The sequence below is a fragment of the Nerophis lumbriciformis genome, linkage group LG34, assembly GCF_033978685.3.
Source record: "Nerophis lumbriciformis linkage group LG34, RoL_Nlum_v2.1, whole genome shotgun sequence".
NCBI classification, from domain to species: Eukaryota; Metazoa; Chordata; class Actinopteri; order Syngnathiformes; family Syngnathidae; genus Nerophis; species Nerophis lumbriciformis.
This window is the reverse complement of record NC_084581.2, coordinates 8,598,538-8,622,475: the sequence shown is the minus strand read 5'-3', so window position 1 is coordinate 8,622,475 and position 23,938 is coordinate 8,598,538. Positions and strand designations below refer to the sequence as shown.

Below are 23,938 nucleotides of genomic sequence, written 5' to 3'. Positions count from 1 at the left end.
CCCACACTGTACCTACAGTACGCGGAGCAGCTCGATGCACAAAGTTACCGAGCTGACTGCGGGGGCTGCCTTGTGATTCCTCTGCATGGCGACAAGACAAAGAGAGAAGGAAAGATGGCGCCTTTGAATATGAAGGAAACTCCTTGATTATGAGGATCATGGACACTTGGAAATGCAAACAATAGATCTTCTTACCACCCAGCAACAGTAACCCATTTACTTCTTGATTCGAGAGTTAGTCATTTAGGTTGAACAAATATTTCATAGGGTTGTGCTACATATCCCTTTACATTTTGGTGGAGATCTGCATAAAGCTGTAGATCTATTAAAGGGCAATTATTTTCTTTACCTTCTAGTTCTTGCATTGTAGCCAAGCGGGGAAGTGATCCACTACATCCAGCAGATAGCACTGTGGTGAATAAAGTTTGTTGGCATCGACTATGTTGGCATTTGCTGCTCTCTGGAGGACTAGAGGGTTATTTAAAGAGGCTCTATTATGGAAAACCAACTTTTCTTACCTATTGGCACCTGCCGTTGTGTATTTGGGATTTACATTGGTCCTGAAAATTTGAAATCAAACTTTGGAGGCATTGTGGGGATATTTATAAAACAATCTTAACTTCCTTCATACTTTCATACAATCTGTTTGGAATTTGTCTCATTAGTGATCTTCTTTTCCATTTGTGACGTCAGCGGATTATCTAAATATGGTAAAGTTTTACCCGAAGAGCTTTGCACAAGTCGGTCATTGTAGTTTGACGCTCTCGTCAATAAGTTCCTTCTTTTTCTCAATCCTCTTGTTGTGGGGCAGACTGGCACGTACATGCACGCGCATCCTCCACTGTTGCCATTTCTAATTCAAAGTAGCCTCCAGTTCTAACTTAGACTTGCTACGGAAGCGCTAAAAACAACAACAAAGATGGCGGGGAGAAGATGCTGTCAAAGTAGAGGCACGAAAAAAAGACCCTCTGCCAAGCGGGTCATCCTGAAGAGACTTGCAGCTTGAAAACGATTCATAAAAAGCAACATATTAACAATATAATGTGGCCATACGCGCGCATTTGAAACATTTGAATAAAGAATATCTGTCTGCATAGAAAAATAAACGTATGAAAGAAGACATTTAAAGGTCATTGAGGAATGGGACAGGAGGACACACACGTTAAAGGTGCCATATGTAATAATTTCACGTCAAGTCATCATTAAATGGCCCTTATATGTAAAAAGGCATTAATAAATCATGTTCTTTTCGAATACCTTTATAACTGATAACGGTAGTTCAGCCAGGATATTTCAAAATTAGATTTACAGCCCCGAAATCTTGTTATTGTTTTCATTTCGATGCCCCGCCCTCCACTGTTTGACCAATTAAAAAGTCAGTGAGTGTGTCACATCCAGGATGCCAGTTACGCACCACCCTCTTCGTTGAGCTACTGCCACTGGTAAAGTTACTAAACATGTCAGACCTTAGTAAATCTAAAAGGCGTCGTTACGACTCAACTTAATCATGACAAAGCCTAACTAGCAAAACTAGGATTTGTATCGGAGATGCCTTTGAAAGATGGACACGATTGAAGGCGGAGATTATTTTTTCATCTGATTTAGGTAATTCAGGCATTTATGTTTTCTTATTACTTGTAATAAATGGAAATGGACATTTTGTATGTAAACTATATTGTCCAATACAGTCTATGATCTTGTCTAACAAAGCTAGTATGTTCGTGCAACGAATATTTAGTGTGATGCTCAGCTCCTAGTGCAGCGTTTCTCAAAGTGTGGGGCGCGCCCCACTGGTGGGGAATAGAGACATGGCAGGTGGGGCGCGAGGAAAGGGAGGGAATTTCACTTAAAAATTATTTTTTTTTTAGATTTTTTTTTTTTACTATGCTTTCATTTTCTATACACACTGTAAATCTGTGAAATCCGCTTTATAAATAAATGTAAATTACTTATTTTTCCTGTAGGCTTTACATTTCTCGGTAGGAGCAAAAGTTTGACAGACATAGCAACAGTAACTAATGGGGGCGGGGCTAAGCGGAACAAACTTGACGAGACAAGCGCAGCAAAATGAAAAGCTGTCCCACTGTCAAACGACACAGTTGCGAGACGTATATGCGACATTGCAAGTGATCTTGAGGAACAACTCGGAGACAAATGAAAATAAAGTCGTTTTGCTTTACAAGTGGACGAAGCTACTGACAGCAATAAAGACTGCCTGTTCATCGCATACGTCCGCTTTGTGAATGGCGAGTCACTGTGCGAGGATTTGCTGTTTTGCAAATACATCAAAAATAGAGCCTCTGCTGATGAGCTGTTCAAGATAATGGACAGTTTCCTCAAAGAACACGACCTTAAATGGGAAAACTGTGTGGGCTTTTGCTCTGATGGCGCAATGACCATGGCAGGGTCAAGAAACAAGCTGCAGGCTCTAATAAAGAGGGTTGCGCCAAATGCGCATTGGACACACTGTGTCATTCACTGGGAAGCACTCGCGTCAAGGCAGCTCAGCCCCGAACTCAATGAGGTTTTAACAGATGTGAGCGCGGTAAATTTGATCAAAACACGACCACTGAAAGCGCGACTATTCTCTGCACTGTTTGAGGAAATGGGAGCTGATCATACAGCCGTGCTGTTTCACCATACTTGCCAACCTTGAGACCTCCGATTTCGGGAGGTTGGGGTGGGGGGCGCGGTTGGGGGTGGGGGCGTGGAGGAGTATATTTACAGCTAGAATTCACCAAGTCAAGTATTTCACACACACACACACTTATATATATATATATATATATATATATATATATATATATATATATATATATATATATAAAAGAAATACTTGACTTTCAGTGAATTCTAGCTATATATATATATATATATATATATATATATATATATATATATATATATAAATAAGAGAAATACTTGAATTTCAGTGTTCATTTATTTACACATATACACACACATAACACTCATCTACTCATTGTTGAGTTAAGGGTTGAATTGTCCATCCTTGTTCTATTCTCTGTCATTATTTTTCTAACCATGCTGAACACCCTCTCTGATGATGAATTCTGCTTCGTCTCCTTGTTGTGTGCGCAGTTGTGCACTGCACTCTCTAAAAGCCCTAGATGTTAATGTCACATATGCATGTACATTAGATGGCAGTATTGCCCTGTTTAAGAGTGTCACAACATTGCTGTTTACGGCAGACGAACTGCTTTACGGTAGACGAAAACGTGACTGCTGTTGTTGTGGGTTGTTGCCATGCTGTGAGGACGTTAATGAAACTGCCTAACAATAAACCCACATAAGAAACCAAGAACTCGCCCTCGATCATTCTACAGTTATAACGTGATTGGGCAGGCACGCTGTTTATATTGTGGGAAAGCGGACGTGAAAACATGCTGTCGACACGTCACTCAGGTACGCCTGAATTCCGGGAGATTTTCGGGAGAAAATATGTCCCGGAAGGTTTTCGGGAGAAGCGCTGAATTTCGGGAGTCTACCGGAAAATCCGGGAGGGTTGGCAAGTATGTGTTTCACAGTGAAGCAAGGTGGCTCTCCCAGGGCAAAGTGCTGTCACTTGCCCTGTCTTCCCAAATGCATAGCTCCTCCTTTTTTTTTGCAAAGATTGCAAAGTGGCACTTTTATTTGATTTATTTTGAACTTGATGCAAGTTATTTGATTTATTATTGAACTTGATGCAAGTTATAACACTTTTATTTGATTTATTATTGAACTTGATGCAAGTTATAACACTTTTTTTGATTTATTATTGAACTTGATGCAAGTTATAACCCTTTTTTTGATTTATTATTGAACTTGATGCACGTTATAACACTTTTGTTTTATTTATTATTGAACTTGATGCAAGTTATTTTATTTATTATTGAACTTGATGCAAGTTATACCAGGCAGCACGGTGAAAGAGGGGTTAGTGCATCTGCCTCACAATACGAAGGTCCTGAGTAGTCTTGGGTTCAATCCCGGGCTCGGGATCTTTCTGCGTGGAGTTTGTATGTTCTCCCCGTGACTGCGTGGGTTCCCTCCGGGTACTCCGGCTTCCTCCCACCTCCAAAGACATGCACCTGGGGATAGGTTGATTGGCAACACTAAATTGGCCCTAGTGTGTGGATGTGAGTGTGAATGTTGTCTGTCTATCTGTGTTGGCCCTGCGATGAGGTGGCGACTTGTCCAGGGTGTACCCCGCCTTCCGCCCGATTGTAGCTGAGATAGGCTCCAGCGCCCCCCGCGACCACAAAGGGAATAAGCGGTAGAAAATGGATGGATGGGCAAGTTATACCACAGCTGCACAGTTATTTTATTTATTATTGAACTTGATGTTATTTTATGTTATTGAGTTTGAATGTATACAACTTGATGTTACTTGATGTTCAATAAATTTGAAAATGTTAAGCTTGGCGTTAGCGTTCTGTTGGGGCGATGGGGGCAGGTGGGGCTTGAAAACTCGCCCTTGTCCAAAGTGGGGGATGACAAAAAAAGTTTGAGAACCACTGTCCTAGTGCAATGCTTAGCATGCTAGCCCGGTCAATGACACCAACATATAGGCTAACGGGGGAAATATATGCCCGTCAGCCTGTATGTCGATGTGTCATCCAACTGACAGGGCAAAATATATTTTCGACAAATAAAACCTATGTGGATATGGGTAGTGTCGGTACCTATTTCGTTCTCAATATGCTGATACGCTGAGGAAATGCGTTCCAACATTAGCACGGCTAATTGCGGTTTCTGGTACTGTATGTGCAACAGGCACATACGGGGTGGTATTTGCTTGGCACAATATAATGCATTACATGTAATAATTTTCTACTTTGTGTATTGACATAGTAGTAGGCTATATGATTATGTGTAACGTGGTTTATGCGTAATATGGGTTGGCTCATAGAATTGCACTCTGCACTGAAAGATGGTGATGTGCGTACATGGAAGAGAATGCAGTGTGTCAGGTTGGATGCAACATGGAGTTATGCTGAACAAAATGTGGCTGTAATTTACAGTTGGCCTTGGCTTGCCATCAAAATAGGCCTATGCGATATATAATATATTATTATATATAATTATTTTGATGGTGGTCCGTGCGGTCAAACTAGACATTTTAACAGTGTAATGCCAACAATCTGTCACGATTCCGGACGAAAATATTGCTGTGTAACTTTACAAATACATTCGGCTAATCGGCATCAGTAAAATGTGGCATAATTACTTAGTAAACCATCTTACAAGAAGCATAAACAAGAGAAACAATAAACTTAAGGACTCGTCGATTGCCATTTGAACTTCCTTGGAGTGGGATTCGGATTCAGCTGCGTATCTGGCAACCTCGGTCATGGGGAGAACATGCAAACTCCACACAGGACCCAGGACCTTCGTATTTTGAGGCACATGCACTAACCCCTTGCTGCTCAAGGGACACATATTACTTTTAAAACATCATTAAAAAGCCCTTCTTGCAGAATGGGGAACTCATCCACCGCCGCAGACTCTCAGGCTGCCTCTTTAAGACCACCATACTCTAAAACATGGAAACAACACTTCTATCCCTACACTGGTGGATTAGCCTGCGTGATGAGGGCTGGCGGATGGTAAGGAGTTAGTAGGAAGCCTGAAGTGACGCTAATGCTCCAGCTGAGATGAGCAGGCTGACAACAAGGCTAACAGGCCTCGTGCATAAACGATGAGCCAACGAGCCAGAGGGCATGGGGTAGTAATCGCAGTTATTACAGCATGATGGCCGCAACGACCCCTGTATCTGCTACACAGACACACATATATATATATATATATATATATATATGCATATACACACATATATATATATATATATATATATATATATATATATATATATATATATATATATATATATATATATATATATATATATATATATATGCATATACACACATATATATATATATATATACACACATATATATATATATATATATATATATATATATATATATATATATATATGTATATATTAGAGATGCGCGGATAGGCAATTATTTCATCCGCAACCGCATCAGAAAGTCGTCAACCATCCGCCATCCACCCGACCTAACATTTAATCAGAACCGCATCCGCCCGCACCCGCCCGTTGTTATATATCTAATATAGACGATGCAAGGCATTAGTGAGGTTATAAAGCTTTTGCCTGTTAAAGAAAGGAGACTGATCCAATGCAGCACAGACATTCGCATGCACACCAGTGCGCAATCATATGGGAGCCGCGCTGAGCGCACCTCCAAGCGCGTCTCGCTGCCGGCGACGGCCGGGTATGGTGCCGACGCTCCAGCGCCATCCATTTTCAGGGCTAGTTGATTCGGCAGGTGGGTTGTTACACACTTCTTAGCGGGTTCCGACATCCATGGCCACCGTCCAGCTGCTGTCTATATCAACCAGGGTGAGCCCCACCCCTTTCGTGAGCGCACTGCGCGCGGAGTGACCCCTGTTACGCGCCCCCGGCAACGGGGGTGGCGGGCAGGTAAGCTGCGCGGGCGGAGCGCGCGGAGTGACCCCTGTTACGAGCCCCCGGCCATGGGGGTGGCGGGCAGGTAAGCTGCTTACCTGCTGCGCGTGACGCCGGCCGCGGCGAAGGCGGACGAGGCGGGGTGTCGGTGCGGTGGGCGCGGTGGTGACCCTGGACGTGCGTCGGGCCCTTCTCGCGGATCGCCTCAGCTACGGCTCCCGGTGGGGCCCTCTCGGGGGAAGGGGCCTCGGTCCCGGACCCCGGCGAGGCGTCCCTTCTCCGCTCCGTAAAAGTGTCCATCTCTTCTTCTTTTTTTTCTTCTGTTGTGGCATATGCTGCAGGTGCCTGCTCGTTTTTCGTATGTGGGTAACAACATTTAACTATGTATATATATTTCCGAATTGGTTTAACTGCCACCCGCCTGAATCTATTTAAAATCTTTTTTTTTTTTTTTCAACCGCCCGACCCGACCCGCGGATAAAATCTAATTTTTTAAAATTTCATCCGCCCGACTCCGCGGTTGTGCCCGCAAACCGCGCATCTCTAATATATATACATATACACATATACATATATATATATATATATATATATATATATATATATATATATATATATATATATACACATATATATATATATATTATATATATATGTATACACATATATATATATATATATGTATGTGTGGGGAAAAAAAATCACAAGACTATTTCATCCCTACAGGCCTGTTTCATGAGGGGGGTACCCTCAATCGTCAGGAGATTTTAATGGGAGCATTCGCATACCATGGTTTATATAGGGCACAGAGTGGGTGGGTACAGGCTGGCCTAGGGGCGTGGTGATTGGTTCATGTGTTACCTAGGAGGTGTTTCCGTCTATGGCGGCATGTTGTTACAATTTCGCTGCGCTTGTTGAGGGATGACAGGTCTGGACGGTAGATAATAAACAGTTTCTCTTTCAAGCATAGGTTGCATCTTTTATTACCACTATTGTAAGGTGTGCTGGATGCAAGAATTTGCCATGTTATTGAATATTCAACATTATTGTCTTTGAGGTCCCAAATGTGTTTGCTGAGTTCTGTGGTATTTCGCAGGTTTTTGTTCCTGAAAGAAGCCTTGTGGTTGTTCCATCTGGTTTTGAATTCACCCTCGGTTAATCCTACATATGTGTCGGATGTGTTAATGTCCTTGCGTATTACCTTAGATTGGTAGACAACTGATGTTTGTAAGCATCCCCTGTTGAGGGGGCAATCAGGTTTCTTTCGACAGTTACATGCTTTGTTGGTTTTGGAGTCGTTCTGACTGGGGGTCGACGGCTCATTTGCAATTGTTTTGTTGTGGTTTGAGATGATTTGTCGTATATTGTTCATGCAGCTGTAGCTCAATTTGATGTTGTCTTGTTGAATACTTTTCTTAGGTTGTTGTCTTTGGGAAAGTGTTTGTCAATCAGGTTGAGGAATTTGTGTCCAATGTTCGTTGAGACGTTTTTGCTGTATGGAGGGTTGTACCAGATGATGCCGTTTCGTTTTCTGTTCTTTTTTGGCTGGTTTCCTGGCGTGGGTTCATAGGTGAGGGTGAAATTGTATCCGCTTTCATCAAGGGCTTTTTGGTACGGGGGGGTTGCTTGGTCAAATTCAGCTTTACTAGATGACAGCATCGATAGCCTTTTATTGATTCCGGTAGGTATTCTTTTCGTGGTGGTGGGTGGATGGTTGCTGTCATGGTGCACGTATTGGAGTGTTGTGTTGGGTTTCGTGAATGGTTGGTAGCTGTTATTTCTCAGGTTGAAAGTGACGTCAAGAAAGTTGACGGTTTGCTTGTTGGCTTCAATCGTGATCCGTAGGCCGTTCAAATCTACCAAGAACCCACCCACAGTTGAGGAACTAAAGGATTTTGAGAACGACATGCTCAAAATGATACAATCAGTCAAATTCAAGCCAATCCGCAACCCACTCCTCACCAAGCTGAAAAATGACAAGGAGCGCATCAAGAAAGTAAACAACCTCATCATAGCTGCCGATAAAACCACATATATATATATGTATACATATATATATCTATATATATATGTATATGTATACACACATATATATATATATTAAATGTATATATATATGTATACATATATATACAATATATATATATGTATACATATACAGTATATATATACGTGTATACATATATATGTGTGCGTGTATGTATGTATATATATATATATATATATATATATATATATATATATATATATATATATAGTGTATATATATGCACACATATATATATATATATATGTATATATATATATTTATATATATATTTATATATATATATATATATATAAACACACACACACACACACACACACACACACACACACACACACACACACACACACACACACACACACACACACACACACACACACACACACACACACACACACACAGAGAGAGAGAGAGCGCTGGGGGAGTCTGCCACACGGATGAAGCCATACATCAATCAAGTGTCAGGGCAACCAGGGGATAAGTATATCAGGCCACAAGTGGGCCGCCATAAATAACTTGGTACCACCTTGGCAGTCAGGGTCTCACATGCGTACACAGCCATGACACATACACACAAGCACACATGCTAAATGTGAATAAACGTTGCAGAAAAGATTCTAGATGGATGCACCGGACAGTATCCATCACACACTTGTTTTTTCCTTGCATGCGCAAAAGTAAGCACAGGAGTTGCATGGGAGTCAGAGGAGCCACCCCTTTTACTACGAACATCGTAATGCTTTTTATATTTGTGTACTTGCTGGGTAGTGTTTCTGTCAACGAGACAAGCACATTGCAGCATGAGCTTGCGGCTGGCAAGAGAAATGACATCTGTGTGACTGATGTCACATTTGGACAGGGAAATATGACAAAAGTGTGTAGGAGATTGCTCCAAACATGCAACAAAAGAGGAAAGTCCATTTTTTGTTTGTTTGTGCACACTACACCTACTTTATTCTTAGGCGCCTTCACTGCAATAAAAAAAATGTGCACTTTCCGCCTCAAGTGTCTTTCCGCTTCCTCTTTTCATATTAAGTTCACCCGCTTTACCTTTTGCATGAGCGCCTATGCATGAGGAGGAAAAATGCAAACTGTCCTGCAGTGATCCTGGAGCATTGACAAGTCATTTTCTGCAATATGTCTCCTCTATAGTTTCTGGCCCACAATAAGATTTGTATAAAAAATATATATTCATCATATTTTCTCTCCACTGATGCACATTTAGTCAACTTCAGAGTACCAGGACTATATTGAAGGCAGGCAGTGTGCTTTTCCGAACATCTTTGATTTACAGATGATGGAAGCTACTGTGCTCATTAGGACCTTCAAGGCTGCAGATATTTTTCTGTACCCCCTCCACACATTTTCTACAGACAATTTCTAAGACTTCATGCTTGGTTTGTACTTTGCCATGCACTGTTAAGTGGAGACCTTATAAATAGGCAGGTGTGTGCCTTTCCAAATCAAGCCTAGTTGACTGAATTTACAACAGGTGGAATCCAATTAAGCTGTAGGAACATCTCAAGGATCATCAGCAATTACTAACTCAGATGTTCACTTCCTGTTCTCAATTTGTACACAATTTACATCAATTAATTCTAAAAATAAAAATTATCTTTACAAATAGTTAAGTCAGTAATGATTCACTTAATAAGATTAATAATGTCTTTTTTTCAATAAAGTTCAATACATTTATTTTAATTCTTCTTCTTTGTAAACACTTATAGATTGAACAGTTTCCTAAACTGGATCATATTAGTATTTTGTTTGACTTGTTTGCTTAATACATTCCATAATTACATTCCACATACCAGAGGTGTGGACTCGAGTCACATGACTTGGACTCGAGTCAGACTCGAGTCATGAATTTGATGACTTTAGACTCGACTTGACAAAATGTAAAAAGACTTGCAACTCGACTTAGACTTTAACATCAATGACTTGTGACTTCACTTGGACTTGAGCCTTTTGAATTGACATGACTTGACATGACTTGCTACTTTCCCCAAAACCCAAAGATGAAAAAGTTATTCGGGAGCGCTCCGTATTTTTCATTGTGTACTTGTCTATCAGCGTTGCGTGTGTCAGCTGGTGTGGTCTCAGTACAACAGCCAATCAAATTAGATCTACTTTGTTTTCATCACACGGCATTCATCCAATCAAATTGCAGGACAACCAACGAAGAAGACATGTCCAAACCACACGCCAGTGAACAAAAAATGATACCTAAAATAATTTTGTTTGGGTATAAAAATTACGAGGTGGTCAACACAAAACGGTTTGCAGTATGCAACACATGCGGTTCGAAAATTACTGATGGAGAGGCAACAACTTCCAACTTCGTCTGGCATTTGAAGTTGCACAAAGAACGGTAAGTTTTGAATGTAAGATAACGTTTATTGGCTAAGTAACGTGACTTTTATTTGCTGTGTAGTTAAATCAGTGAGGCTGTAAACTCACTGCTAACGTTATAACGTTATTGCAAACACGGGAATCTGTTGCAGTTCACTACCTTATTCATACTTTTTGTTCAGTGATTTTTTTTAAGCAGGGTTACGTTAGTCAATATATCACACGTAACGTTAGACGGCGGTCAGCAGCACCGCGTATTTTAGCCACCTAAAAAAAGACAAAAATAGTAAAATAAAGGTCAGTTAAAATGTATACTATATTATGAATATGTGTACCGTTTTAGCTAGCTTTCTGACATACTGTTGGTTGTTTACCTCAGTGGTCCCCAACCACCGGGCCGCGGCCCGGTACTGGTCCGTGGATCGATTGGTATCGGGCCGCACAAGAAAAAAATTTTTTTTTTCTTTTTTTAATTAAATCAACATAAAAAACACAAGATACACTTACAAGTAGTGCACCAACCCAAAACAACTCTCTCCCCCCTTTTGTTCTGGGCATTGAACATGAAGACTCTTCCTTCACTGTTCCGAGTGGCCATGAGAGTCTTGGCAGTGCCTGCCTCCAGTGCTCCAGTGGAGCGAGTTTTCAGCCATGGTGGCATCATACTACGCCCCCATCGTGCACAAATGACTGACAGACTCTTGGCTAATTTGGTCTTTTGCAGATGCAATGCAGCATAGGGCCCTGACATATAAAAAGTACAACTTTTTTGTTATGTTCACGTATATGTCATGTTTTTTCAATGTTAACACTTTTGTACAAATAAGTACATTTGCACTTTATTTTTCAATGTGTTTGTTCTGTAAAGGAATGAGTTAATGTTTAAAATGACTGGTTAATAGTGCTATTATAAAGTGCAATGTCAGCACAATTTTCTTTCCTGCAATTTAAAATGCACTTGTTTTAATAAATAAATACAGCGTTTGAAAAGCATACACAATCTGTGTTAATATATTAGTCTGTGGTTAAAAGGACTTGAAAGGACTCGAAACTCAAAATGCAGGACTTAGGACTTGACTTGAGACTTTCCAGTCTTGACTTTGGACTTGACTCGGGGCTTGCCTGTCTTGACTCAGGACTTGACTCGGACTTGAGGGCAAAGACTTGAGACTTACTTGTGACTTGCAAAACAATGACTTGGTCCCACCTCTGCCACATACTGATATGCTAAAGCTTAATAGTGTTGATCGTGCATACAAATGTTTTGAATTCGATTTATCTCTAAAGTTATATTTTTCCTCTTTTTTTTTTTATTTTTTAGAAGTTTTGCATTTTTAGGTAGCATGTTATATTTTGCTTTGTACATAACTATCTGTTTGCAAATGCACTAAATCATTGAATTTAAATATATTTGATTCAATAAATAAAGGGTTTCGATGTTCTGTACATCCAACATTATGTATTATTCTAAATGATCTCTTTTGTAACACAGTTAGTAAATGTAGTGTACTTTTGTAGTTATTTCTTCATATTTCTACAAAATAACTAAAACATGGTAACACTAGCGAGCAGGATGTGTAGTGATTTTTGGCCTAAAAAATATTTTCGCTTTATTCATTATTAAAATATTTGCCACTGTATTTGTAATATTTTGTTAATATGAGATTTCCAGTTCATTTTATCTATAATTACAAGCAAAAATTTGATTTATTTTACTCTTTCAATATCTACTCCGTCCATTTGAATTTGACTTTCTCTTCTACTGTTACCAAATAGCAATATTTTAGTTTTAATGAGATTTAAAAATAGTAGTTTTTTGTCATCTTTTTAATTTGTTAATTTCTTCTGTTATTTGTATTAGCTTATGTGTGTTCTCTCCTGAACAAAACACAGTTGTATCATCGGCAATTAATACTAACTTTAGGTCCTTTGTAACTTAACAAATGTCATTTATATAATGATTTAATAATTTTGGTCCCAGTTTTGATCCCTGGGGTACTCCGCAAGATACATTTAGCATGTTGACATATTTTCATCTAGCTTCACGTATTGCTTCCTGTTTGTTAAGTATCTTCTTACCCAGTTCAAGACCAGTCCTCTGATTCCATACTGTTCTCATTTATTAATTAAGATATAATTATTTGTGTCAAATGCTTTTGTTAGATCCATAAATACTGCAGATGCACACTGTTCTCCATCTATTGCATTGGTCATTTCCTCAGTTATTTTGTTAATGCCATTGATAAGATACATCTGTATTGGTTCGCTGTGAGCGTTCCACTTTTGTTTATAAATTTGTCCAATCTGTTGTTAAAGAGTTCTTCAATGATCTAAGAGAATTGCGCAAGTAAAGAAACCGGCTATAATTTGTAAACTGGAATTTGTCCCTAGTTTTGTAAATTGTACAACTTTTGCTATTTTCATTTTGTCTGGAAATCAACCTGTTTAAAATAACAGGTTACTGATGTATGTTAAAGGTTCTGAAATTTCTTCAATAACTTTTTTAATGCTTTCATATTAGTTTTGTGAGATCTTGTTGAGGTCTTGGATTTGCATTCCTTCCATCCATCCATTTTCTACCGCTTGTCCCTCTCAGGGTCGTGGGGGTGCTGGAGCCTATCACAGATAGACAGCCAACATTCACACTCACATTCACACACTAGGGTCAATTTAGTGTTGCCAATCAAACTATCCCCAGGTGCATGTCTTTGGAGGTGGGAGAAAGCCGGAGTAGCCGGAGGGAACCCACGCAGTCACGGGGAGAACATGCAAACTCCACACAGAAATACCCGGTAATCGAACCCAGGATATTCTTATTGTGAGGCACACACGCTAACCCCTTGTACAATGTGCTGCCCCAATTTGCATTTCTTTATTATTTTAATTATTTCTTCTTTTGTCACATTATTAAGAAACATCAAATTGGGATTTCTGTCCATGATGTCAATTAGGTCCTCAACTGAGCCGGTTTCCGGAATCTTTTGTTCTGGATTGGTTCCAATATTTAAAAATTAGTCATTAATTGTTCCAGTACTTTGTTCATATTGTCATTTTTTATAATTCCACCTAAGAAGTATTGAGGGTAATCCTTCTTTGCACCATTTTCAATTATGCTATTTAGGATGCCCCATGTGGGTTTTATTCTTGTCTAATACTTGACTGTAATATTATTTTCTACATGTTAATAGTATGAAAATATTATCAATAAGTGTGGGATATTGACTTGTGAGTCTGCTTGGCCTTTTGATTTTTGAATATATATATTGTGTCTATGAAGTCATTAATGGTCTATTGTTGGGTTTAAGCGATCAATATTAAAGTCAGCACATAAGAAAATTATTTTTTGACTGATTTCTGTAAAGGTTGCCTCAATCCAGTTGTCAAACATTTAAATGTGTAATATAGGTGTTCTATACAATATATACAGCTGATCAATAAACTAGTTTTTTTCGTGACATATTTTAACAGTTATACATTCTAAAATATTATCAATAGCAAATGACATGTTTCTTTACCACTTTGTAATGCAGGTCCTTTATCACGTACACAGCTACTTCTCCTCCACTCTTGTTAGTTCTGTTTATGTATCGTATTTTTCGGGTTATAAATTGCAGTTTTTTTCATAGTTTGGCCGGGGGTGCGACATATACTCCGGAGCAACTTATGTGTGAAATTATTAACACATTACCGTAAAATATCAAATAATATTATTTATCTCATTCGCGTAAGGGACGAAGCAAATGTCCGGAATCGTCACACACACGTCAGCAATCGTCACACACGTCAATCAATAAGAATTCGGCGGGGGCGGGTCATGGCAGAAGTGCATTTTGCGTCATGGCAATAGTGCATTGTGGGTCATGGAATGCTAACTGCTGCTACATCCGTAGCTATTAAAATTGATTATTTCAACATTGGCGGTAACTTATAAAAACTGAGAAGGACTGAACTAAAATGGCACCGAAAAGGAAATCATATACTGCAGATTACAAGCCGGACGTAGTGAAATATGCTGCAGAAAACGGCGATCGAGCAGCAGAAAGAAAGGAAACGGCGCATAACAGAGGCGACACTGGGGAGGAAGATTTCATCGGATTTAGCGATCAGGAGTGACAGATTGTTTGGTAAACGTGTAGCATGTTCTATTTGTTATAGTTATTTGAATGACTCTTGCCATGATGTGTTGCGTTAACATACTAGGCACGTTCTCAGTTGGTTATTTGTACGTCATATGGCGTACACTTATTCAGCCTGTTGTTCACTATTCTTTATTTATTTGAAATTGCCTTTCAAATGTCTATTCTTGGTGTTGGATTTTATCAAATAAATTTCCCCCAAAAATGCGACTTATACTCCAGTGCGACATATATATGTTTTTATCCTTCTTTATTGTGCATTTTCGGCCGGTGCGACGTATACTCAGCAGCGACTTATAGTCCGAAAAATACGGTAGTTAAGTTCATATCTTTTCAATTCAAAATGCCATGTCTCTGATACAGCAATCATTTTGAAAAATGTGTTTGTTTCAAAAAATGCTTCATATTGTTTTGACTTGCATACACAAGCTTCTGCAATTGAGATGAATAATTGACAGTTTGTTATTGGATTTAATGCTGCTATTGTATTGTTCGTCTGTGTAATATAAACAACTGTGATATGATTTTTTGAAACACAAATATTTTGAAAAAGCGTGAAATAGTGAAGCGGCAAAATTCGAAGTGCCAAGTGGCAAGAGACGACTGTATATTCTTCTGTATTTTAGAATGCCTTGCTGTTATTCGCTGCTTTCCTATTGCACAATTATTTTTCAATGTCATCGAAGGAACGCTTTGCACATCGGCACTTTCTCTTTAAATTCAGACGTAAACTGCGGCTTTACAGATGCAACGTCTGTTTTTCAGGCAGTGTATCTTATTTTCCTGAAGGGGATAAAGGGGGTGTTTATTTAAATGGACGAAGCATTTAATTATCAATTAAGGCATGTGGATTAAAGTAGCAAATAACAATTTCTAAGCTAAGGAGCAAAATCCCACATTAACTTATCACTTTGTTTCTTGGTACCTTCATTTTTATGACCCTAAAGATTAGCATCATTGTCATCAGGGCAAAAGGATGGAACATTCCGCTACAGCTCATCTAGTGGGGGAGGGTGTATGTGGGGAGGGGGTAAGACTCATGCGTATAAAACAAAGGTAGGATGGAAATGAAGTCGCAGTTGGCAGGGCAATGTAGTTATGTCATATGCGGAGTCATTCTCTGTATCTCTCGCTTCCCTCACCTCCACCTGAACGCGTGGCAGCAGGCGGTGGGGAGGACTAGAGATAGGGTAACAAGGCGGCGGCGGGGGGTAGCGAGGTGTGAGGTGTGATAGTGCGAGTGCAGTGGGTTAGGGAGAAAAAGGTGGAATTAACAGAGGGCAAGAGGGAGTCATACTTTGGGCAACGGTGTTTCGGATGGCCGGACCTTCTTGGGAGATATCTGTGAAGAGAGCAAGAGAATTAACGTTCTTGTTACCCCCTCTTCAGAGATATTTCCTGTGGCATATTGCTGTTCTTAGGATTGGGGATTTTGGACTCCTGCCATGGTTTCTTCTAAGCAATGTGCTTGATGGTTTACCATGTGCACTGTCTTGTTGATCTTTTAGTCAAGCGACACTTGGGGAGGATGAGGTGCTATGCATCAATTGGCAGGATGAGTGAGAACTGTGCTATGAATGGAGAAACACTATGGTCCCACATTTCCAGCCTGGAGGACAGAGCACCCTGTGGAAGTGTGCCGTGGACAGTGCAGGAGGATGGCGGACACGCCAAATAGTGGGAATACAACCTGATATGAGGTTGAACACATTATTTTTAATGTAACATTTATAACTGCAGGGAGCCAATGAACAACAACACAACAGAGGAGACACTCAGAAGGGTCAGAGACAAGAAGACACACACAAAAAAATGGGAGGGGCGTGAAAAGACATCACTGCATTCATGGAAAATTGTGTTAACCACAAGAGCTCTTTAAATCTGCAATAAATTCAGCATGGAAACATGTTGGCAGTATCTGATCTTGCTTTTACCTAATTCTTTTTGTGGCCCTATGGTGCAAAAACAATGCCATTGTTAGTGTGCACATTGGGCTGAGTCATGTTTTAGTCTCAGCTGCTCCACGAAAAATGTAGGTCATTTTTAACATCAGCTGCTATTGATTCTCTGCTCAGGTCTTCACATGCTTTAAAAGCCCTTGCCAAAAGAGATATTGTTAGCTCTTGTTAATCGCTTTTAATTGGTTAATGGTGACTGTGGTCAATTAATTTCTGCAAAGTAGTGCTGTATATCAGTGGTCCCCAACCTTTTTTGCACTACAGACCGGTTTAATGTAGGCATTATTTTGAGGGACCGGCTTTCCACTTGTGCCAGATAAATACAGCAAAAATAAGTGCATGAAAAATACAACTCACTATAACGCTGAATTAGTGGGAGTCCTGGGCTTTTCTTTTGCAATGAGATGCAGATGGAAATCAGCTTTTGGCTACAATCTGTCACATTTATATTTTAATATGTTCATTAATGTGCATTGTATCATGTCACAAAGCTATAACAAATATAACAAATGTCAACTTACTATGAGGAGTGTTATTGTACATCTATAAACAAGCTTATTGGTGTGTCTAGTGGACAGGCAAAACTTAAGTCGGAGAAAATGCAGTCGTTTATAAATTATTTAATGTTTCTCTGCGGCCCGGTAGCAAATGCGTCACGGACAGGTACCAGTCCCCGGACCGGTGGTTGGGGACCACTGCTGTATACATCTTAACAAAGGTCATATAAATCCTGATAAGGATATAAAGTATACCACAATATAGTCTAGATCCGCCCTCCTCTTACATGTCGTGTACTGACTGTAACAATGCTGACACATCAATAGTTGTTGTTATAATATCCTCTCTCAAACAATTGTATGTAATAAAAGAGAACAAGGAACTACTTTAAATATTGAGTTGAAGTTGTTAAACTGTCAATACAATAGCAGTCACAAATGTAAAAATGTTTTGTCAATACATGTGCTCAGTATTGGTATCGGCCTATCTCACTCACGGATGATTGGAATCGGCAGCATAAAAATCCTGAACGGAACATCCCGAGTTGTGAGGTAACATTAGTACTTTGTCAGATTTTAACACCATCTCTGTACTGATCTTATTGTCGTGTCTTCAAGTGATAGAAAATATTAGATGTGTTCAAGTCGCCATCAACAACTCGTTTGCAGCATGTTTTGCAGATTAGCATTCTTCTTCCTTCTATTTGGCACCTATTCCTATTAAGGTTTTGTTGGTTTGGCTTCAATTGTGCTCTCCGTCTGTGCATGTGATGACATCCATGCTCTCGCCCTAAAGTTCTTTCAAGTGACGTAAAAATGTTATGACACAGTAGCATCGTTGCTGCAGTTGCATTAGACGCAGCCCAGATGTAAAATTACAAAATAAACAGAGAGCTATATCGTATGATAGACATTTTTAGGTCGTACAACAATATATATTGTAATATTGCACAGCACTACCGCAAAGTAGAAATCATTAATTACAAATAGAATATTTAAAAAAATGGATTATTAAAAAAAGTTACAATAATTTTTTTAAACATTACGAGGGCCATTAAGAAATAACCCTAACAGTCACCTTTACACTCATTTGATCCAATATAGTCATGCTGCTTGAGGCTGATCTAGTCAAAGGCCAGGATACTGAACAACGTTCTTTGATTAGTTTGGTCTCATCTCATGGCAAATACTACTGTAGTGTTTATATTTTGCCAGTTCGCCATTTGTATGCTTGAAATGCTTAATTGTATGCCAAACTGTACTTACATAGACTATACTTTGAAAAAAAAATTTGCAAAAAAGTAAAGCCGCAATCTTCAAGGGACAACGATGCTTTATAAAGTAGCTGCTGTAAATTGTCCAATTAACATATTTTTAAGTAAGCAAGAATACACCATTAGTCGCTGTGTGCGTGGTCTACAAAAACAAATAATTGCAAAGGTCTCTAATTGGGTAAAAGAAAATTGGCATTTAATCCAAGCTGTGTCATCTGATGTCATTTTGAGATGGCAATAGCTGCATTTGAAGTACTACGAGTGGACAGCTGTATCTGCCCCTGCAAGCCCTTTAAAATGTTGTTTGCACGACGCAGTTGTTTGTGTGAAACTCATGTTCAACTGCTGTTAACTCATCAGTGCTATTAATGCTGACTGAGCAGCTCCTTATTGCTATTACAACATTAATTGTGTTGCTGTGGTGTTATGCAATAGAGTTGTTCATAAGTGAACAAGTGGTCAAAGAGAGCTGCTCCATTAAGTAAATTTGTTACGGTACATGTATGACTTTTCACAAGTTTGTAGGATTTGGCCTTGGTTAATGCAGGTTTAAAGAAGTACTCTGATATGATTATTAGCAAGTATCACAGTGATATTGCGGTCTGAGATGGCCAGACACTACTTAGGAAAAAAGTGGAGTGGTGTGAAGCAGACATGTTGAAGTGAACACAATTTATTGTGTCAAACAATCAGGATTAGTGACATTGCAGGAAATCATCCGCATAATTTATGTGTACTACAAGTTAGTGGGGACAAAGTGGATGCCAGTCAGGGTCAAACTGGAGGGGTTAGAAGGCTCATAACACAAGGAAAGTCTTAGCGATGGAGTCACGTTACCTTCATGGGCGCCAGCTGGATGGGGGTGATGTAGGAGGGGTCCACCATGGGCTTTGGCCGGTTGGCAGTGTCTGCCAGGAGGCTCTGCCATTGCTGGGGCAGCCCAGTGAACTTCTGCTCGCGCGGGTCGAAACCAGTATGGACCCGATGCTCAAAGTTTGACGGCGCCGAGATCTCCAGCCTTTTTTTCTTCTTCCCAAACATACTGCAAAACCCTGACAAATCTAAAAAAAACAAAAAAAACAAACCTAAGAAACGGTTGCAGATGACAACACTCTAATCCAACTTCCATTCCATGATATTCTGCTGTTAGATGCTATCACTTGCTGATAGCTTTGCCTGTGCTACCATTTTCTCACTGTCAGGGGGAATTATTTGTGCTGTAAAATGTTTGTGCACTTTAATAAGAGGAGACTAAAATTATTGTTAACAAAATACATAAATATGACGTATAGGGCAGTCAGTTGTCAGTTTTTGTGTGCCTGCCTGAGAGCAACATGGTCCAAGTCTGACTGATGGGCAGTAACAAGCACATAAAAAGTGACTGCCATGCATTCTTCTAGTCGCGTGGCACGCTAAAGTCAAACCTTACAATGCTGCAGGACACAAACAAGGCAAGAAGAAGCACAAATGTCTCAAAATGCAAAGAGAAAAAAAAGTTTAAAAAAAGACAACCAAAAAAACAACAGTCCCTTCTGGTTACATAAACAGCAGGAAGAATAAATAACTACCGTACTTGCCAATGCAGTGTGGTGGAACAAAATGTAAGGAAAACAAAGCCAACTTGCAACTTAATTTCTTACATCAATGTGTTTTATCTTGATAACCCCAATCGGAGTCACATGCAATTTTAAACTATACACCAGCATGCACTGCGTGGTGTGACAGGAACAAAATGTAATGGTAGTGAAAGGAGTCCATTGTGCTGCTCTTTCTAGGAGCCATTGTCCTCAGAGTCATACTTGTGCCCCTCTTTTTGCATTCTCTTTCTATGCTTCTGCTTTCAGTATCATACATTTGTTTTACGACTATGCAAATGTAGAATCTTGGTGTCAATACTGCAAGATGCAAATGTATCTGCTGACAGCAAATTGATGTTATTAAGTTCATTCATTTTCTAAATATGTTTAAACTATGCATATCCCAATCATATAATGATATCAGATATCAGTCCAATATCAGTTTAGATCTAAACTCTGCGATACAAGCACAACACAAGCAGTGCTGCAGCATGCTTTCTTTACTTGACATCTGAATGTCCTCCAATAAGCACATAAGGTTGGTATTTGTTATATTTGTCAAGTCATTTACAAAAGTAAACATGGCAGGCTATGTGCTACTAGGAGCTAGCAGCTACACAACAGCTAAGCACACAATTGCACACAAGCTCAACTTACGTATTGTAATAAGTGTTCTTAATTGAATAACATTGCAGTCTAAAACACATTAGTCTATAGCCACAAGTGTCAAAAAATCATAGTTGCATATTACTTAATAGAAAGTATCCTGTAAAAAAAAAAAAACGCATCCGCATCGTTCAACTTGCTGCGTCATGAGCATGAATTAATGAATTAGTGTGGCCACTATGTGCCGCCAAAAAAAACCCATACCACTCCACTTCAACTTAAAAACTGCTAACTCCATTCCAGACGGTAATCATAAATTGGTTAGTGTTTTTCATTCATACCATTTGTTTTCGGTATGACTCGGTATTACTTCATTCATTCATCACAACATCCTACAAAATAGTAAAAGTATGTCTGATTCATACTGATATTGTATCGGATCAATATAGTTATCGGTAGATACGCAAGACTCCAATTTTGGTATTCTATTGGAAGTGAAACAGTTTTATCAGGACACCCCTAGTTGTAACAGTAGTTGTCAATAGTAGTTGTCTGGCGACCACTCGATGGAAACGGCAAAACGTGAAAAATGCTATCATCTCCCTGACTTTGCTACACTTTTACACATCTTTTGACGGAAAAGACACGAAAACTACCGAGAAGAGCCCACCACCCACTGAAGACACCTCTGCAAAAACAATATAATAATATACAGTATAAAGGCTTCTTTACACATCTTAAAATAAAGACTGGAGCTCTGCCAACTGTCTGTCAGTCAGCAAGAGGCGTGGGAACTGTAAGTTTAATCTTTTTCAGCGAACATGCTGACCTAGCATAATGTTGTTAACAAAATATGAGTGCAATGTTAGCATGTACTTTATATAGCGCTAGTGTCACTAATGGGTCTGTCCTCCTCTCCCAATCCTTAAGGCTACGTTGTTGAATGTGCTTAAAGGCGTCTATTACATTTTACAAGTGCAACGTGAAATTATGTATATAAAAAGGTGATGAAGTACAAAAGAGCTCTTCTTGTAGACAGACTCTGTTGGAGGCAAACACCGCTCATTAGCATTAAAGCTACAGACACAAGACGACTTGTACCAATAGAGTTTACTAAAAGTAATCCTGTCTAAATTCCAGCTTGACACTTATATACAATTGTTGAAAAATATTATAATAATACACCTTAGTGAAAAATACTAATAACTTTCAAACTTGTTTGATAAGTGTATAAACATGCGCATGAATGTAACATGACACTGTAAACAGTCAGGGCAAAAATATAACCACAGCAATCTCACTCATTGAGACTTGAAACAGGAAAAGATGGAGAGATACTGAGTTGCGATAAAAAGGGACTGGTGTGTGGGCTGGGGGTTGGTCAAAGCGTAATGGAAGAGAAGAGGAAGTAAGTGTGGTCAGAAGGAGGTTGTGGCGTAACCCCCCCTCCCCCTAAAAAAACCTAAGTATGGAGCAAAGAGTAAGGATGACTTGGACGGCCACAAAACAGTGTGGGGTACAATCCCAGTGCGAGTGATTACTATGAAGCAACACTGCTGCCTTAGAGGAAAGCTCATTATAAGATCAAAAGGTGCAGATAGAAGCCGTATCCCATAGGCGTGTTTACCGAAGGCATCCTTTCCTTGCATTGAATCTAAGCCTTGGTGACACTATGTCATGGCTTGAGGTTGCATAGACAGACATATGTTTTCGCGGACATTGTGAGTCAAGTGGAAGTCATGTCTGTGGAGTCTAAGGGAGCGGAATACTACTTTAGACTTGTTAATTAATGTTTGTTTATGACTCTATGTATTTGTTTGCGTAAGATAACAAGTCTACAACCAGACCCTCGCACACAAAAGGGTGAACATGTGTCAGAACTTGCATCCCGACTGTGCTGCCTGTGCTATTACAGTCAAACCATGGCGACCACTCAATAGAAACAGCAAAATGGCCACTATATGCGGGTTACCATGACAAACTCACATGTTGACTATAATGGAAAAAAGTAGGAACAAATTAATATGGTAGCAAGTTTAACAAAAAAAAAGAGTAAACAAATAATACTAACTGAGCCCTAATTTCCACAGTCTGTTTGTGCTGGGGCTGTGTTGCAGCTGCAGAGCCAATAATGTATGTTTGAACTAGTGATGCGCTGAAATTTCTCGGCCGAAAATTACCTAAAATTGCCTTTTTAGCTTTTGGCCAAAACACTTTTAACACCTAACTGACGTAAGCAGTTAATGTCGAGAGGCAACATGTCAGTGATGTGGACGTGTTCAATGTATCCAAGAAAGACCTGCGGACAGTGATCTGCAAGTTGTGCAATGTGTAAATAGGGGCCCCCACCCAACCCTCTCATCCTTGTGGCCCCCCTTAAGTTAACGCGGCCCTGGCTATACAGAGTAAATATATATTCTGGGATGCAAAATAAATCGCCATTGGCAACGTTAAACAGGTGGCCGCTATAGACCAGGTTTATACCACTACATTTTTCTGCAGGAGAAATTTTTGTGGCTGCTACCAGAAAAAGTGTCCGCCTCTCAGGTTGACTGTATTTTTCTTGAAAATATGTCCCATGGTCACGTTGTTATTAAACACAAAGTGTGACCTCATAAGTTCGATAGACTTGAAATTTCTCACATGGCACGTTGTGCTCTATAAAAAAAACATTAACTGCAAATTTAAGGTATATCACAACAAAATTTGGTACACACCTCAGGGTTTCCCATACATATAGTTGATTGTTGGCGCACCGCCACAACAAAATAAAAGGCGCCCCACCTTAAAAATGTGTTGTTTTTACGTGAAAACTAATTTAAGTAATATATTGTACAAATATATACAAACCCTGTTTCCATATGAGTTGGGAAATTGTGTTAGATGTAAATATAAACAGAATACAATGATTTGCAAATCATTTTCAACCCATATTCAGTTGAATATGCTACAAAGACAACATATTTGATGTTCAAACTGATAAACTTTTTTTTTT

The 23,938-nt window shown here is 39.5% G+C and overlaps 1 protein-coding gene across 4 annotated transcripts in view; it reads right to left on the bottom strand.

The window, feature by feature from the left end:
* pak5 (p21 protein (Cdc42/Rac)-activated kinase 5) overlaps nucleotides 1-23,938 on the bottom strand; it is a 166,317-nt gene that overhangs the window by 74,163 nt on the left and 68,216 nt on the right. Inside the window, exons 2-3 of one of the 4 annotated variants that reach the window (XM_061929171.1) lie at nucleotides 19,598-19,821; nucleotides 16,329-16,373 (exon numbers count right to left, since the gene is read on the bottom strand). In XM_061929171.1, the coding sequence (XP_061785155.1) occupies nucleotides 16,329-16,373; nucleotides 19,598-19,801 (249 nt within the window). In that variant the 5' untranslated portion in view covers nucleotides 19,802-19,821. Of the gene's footprint in view, nucleotides 1-16,328; nucleotides 16,374-19,597; nucleotides 19,822-23,938 lie in introns of those variants that run through there. The other 3 variants (XM_061929173.1, XM_061929172.1, XM_061929174.1) reach the window with 3 other exon arrangements.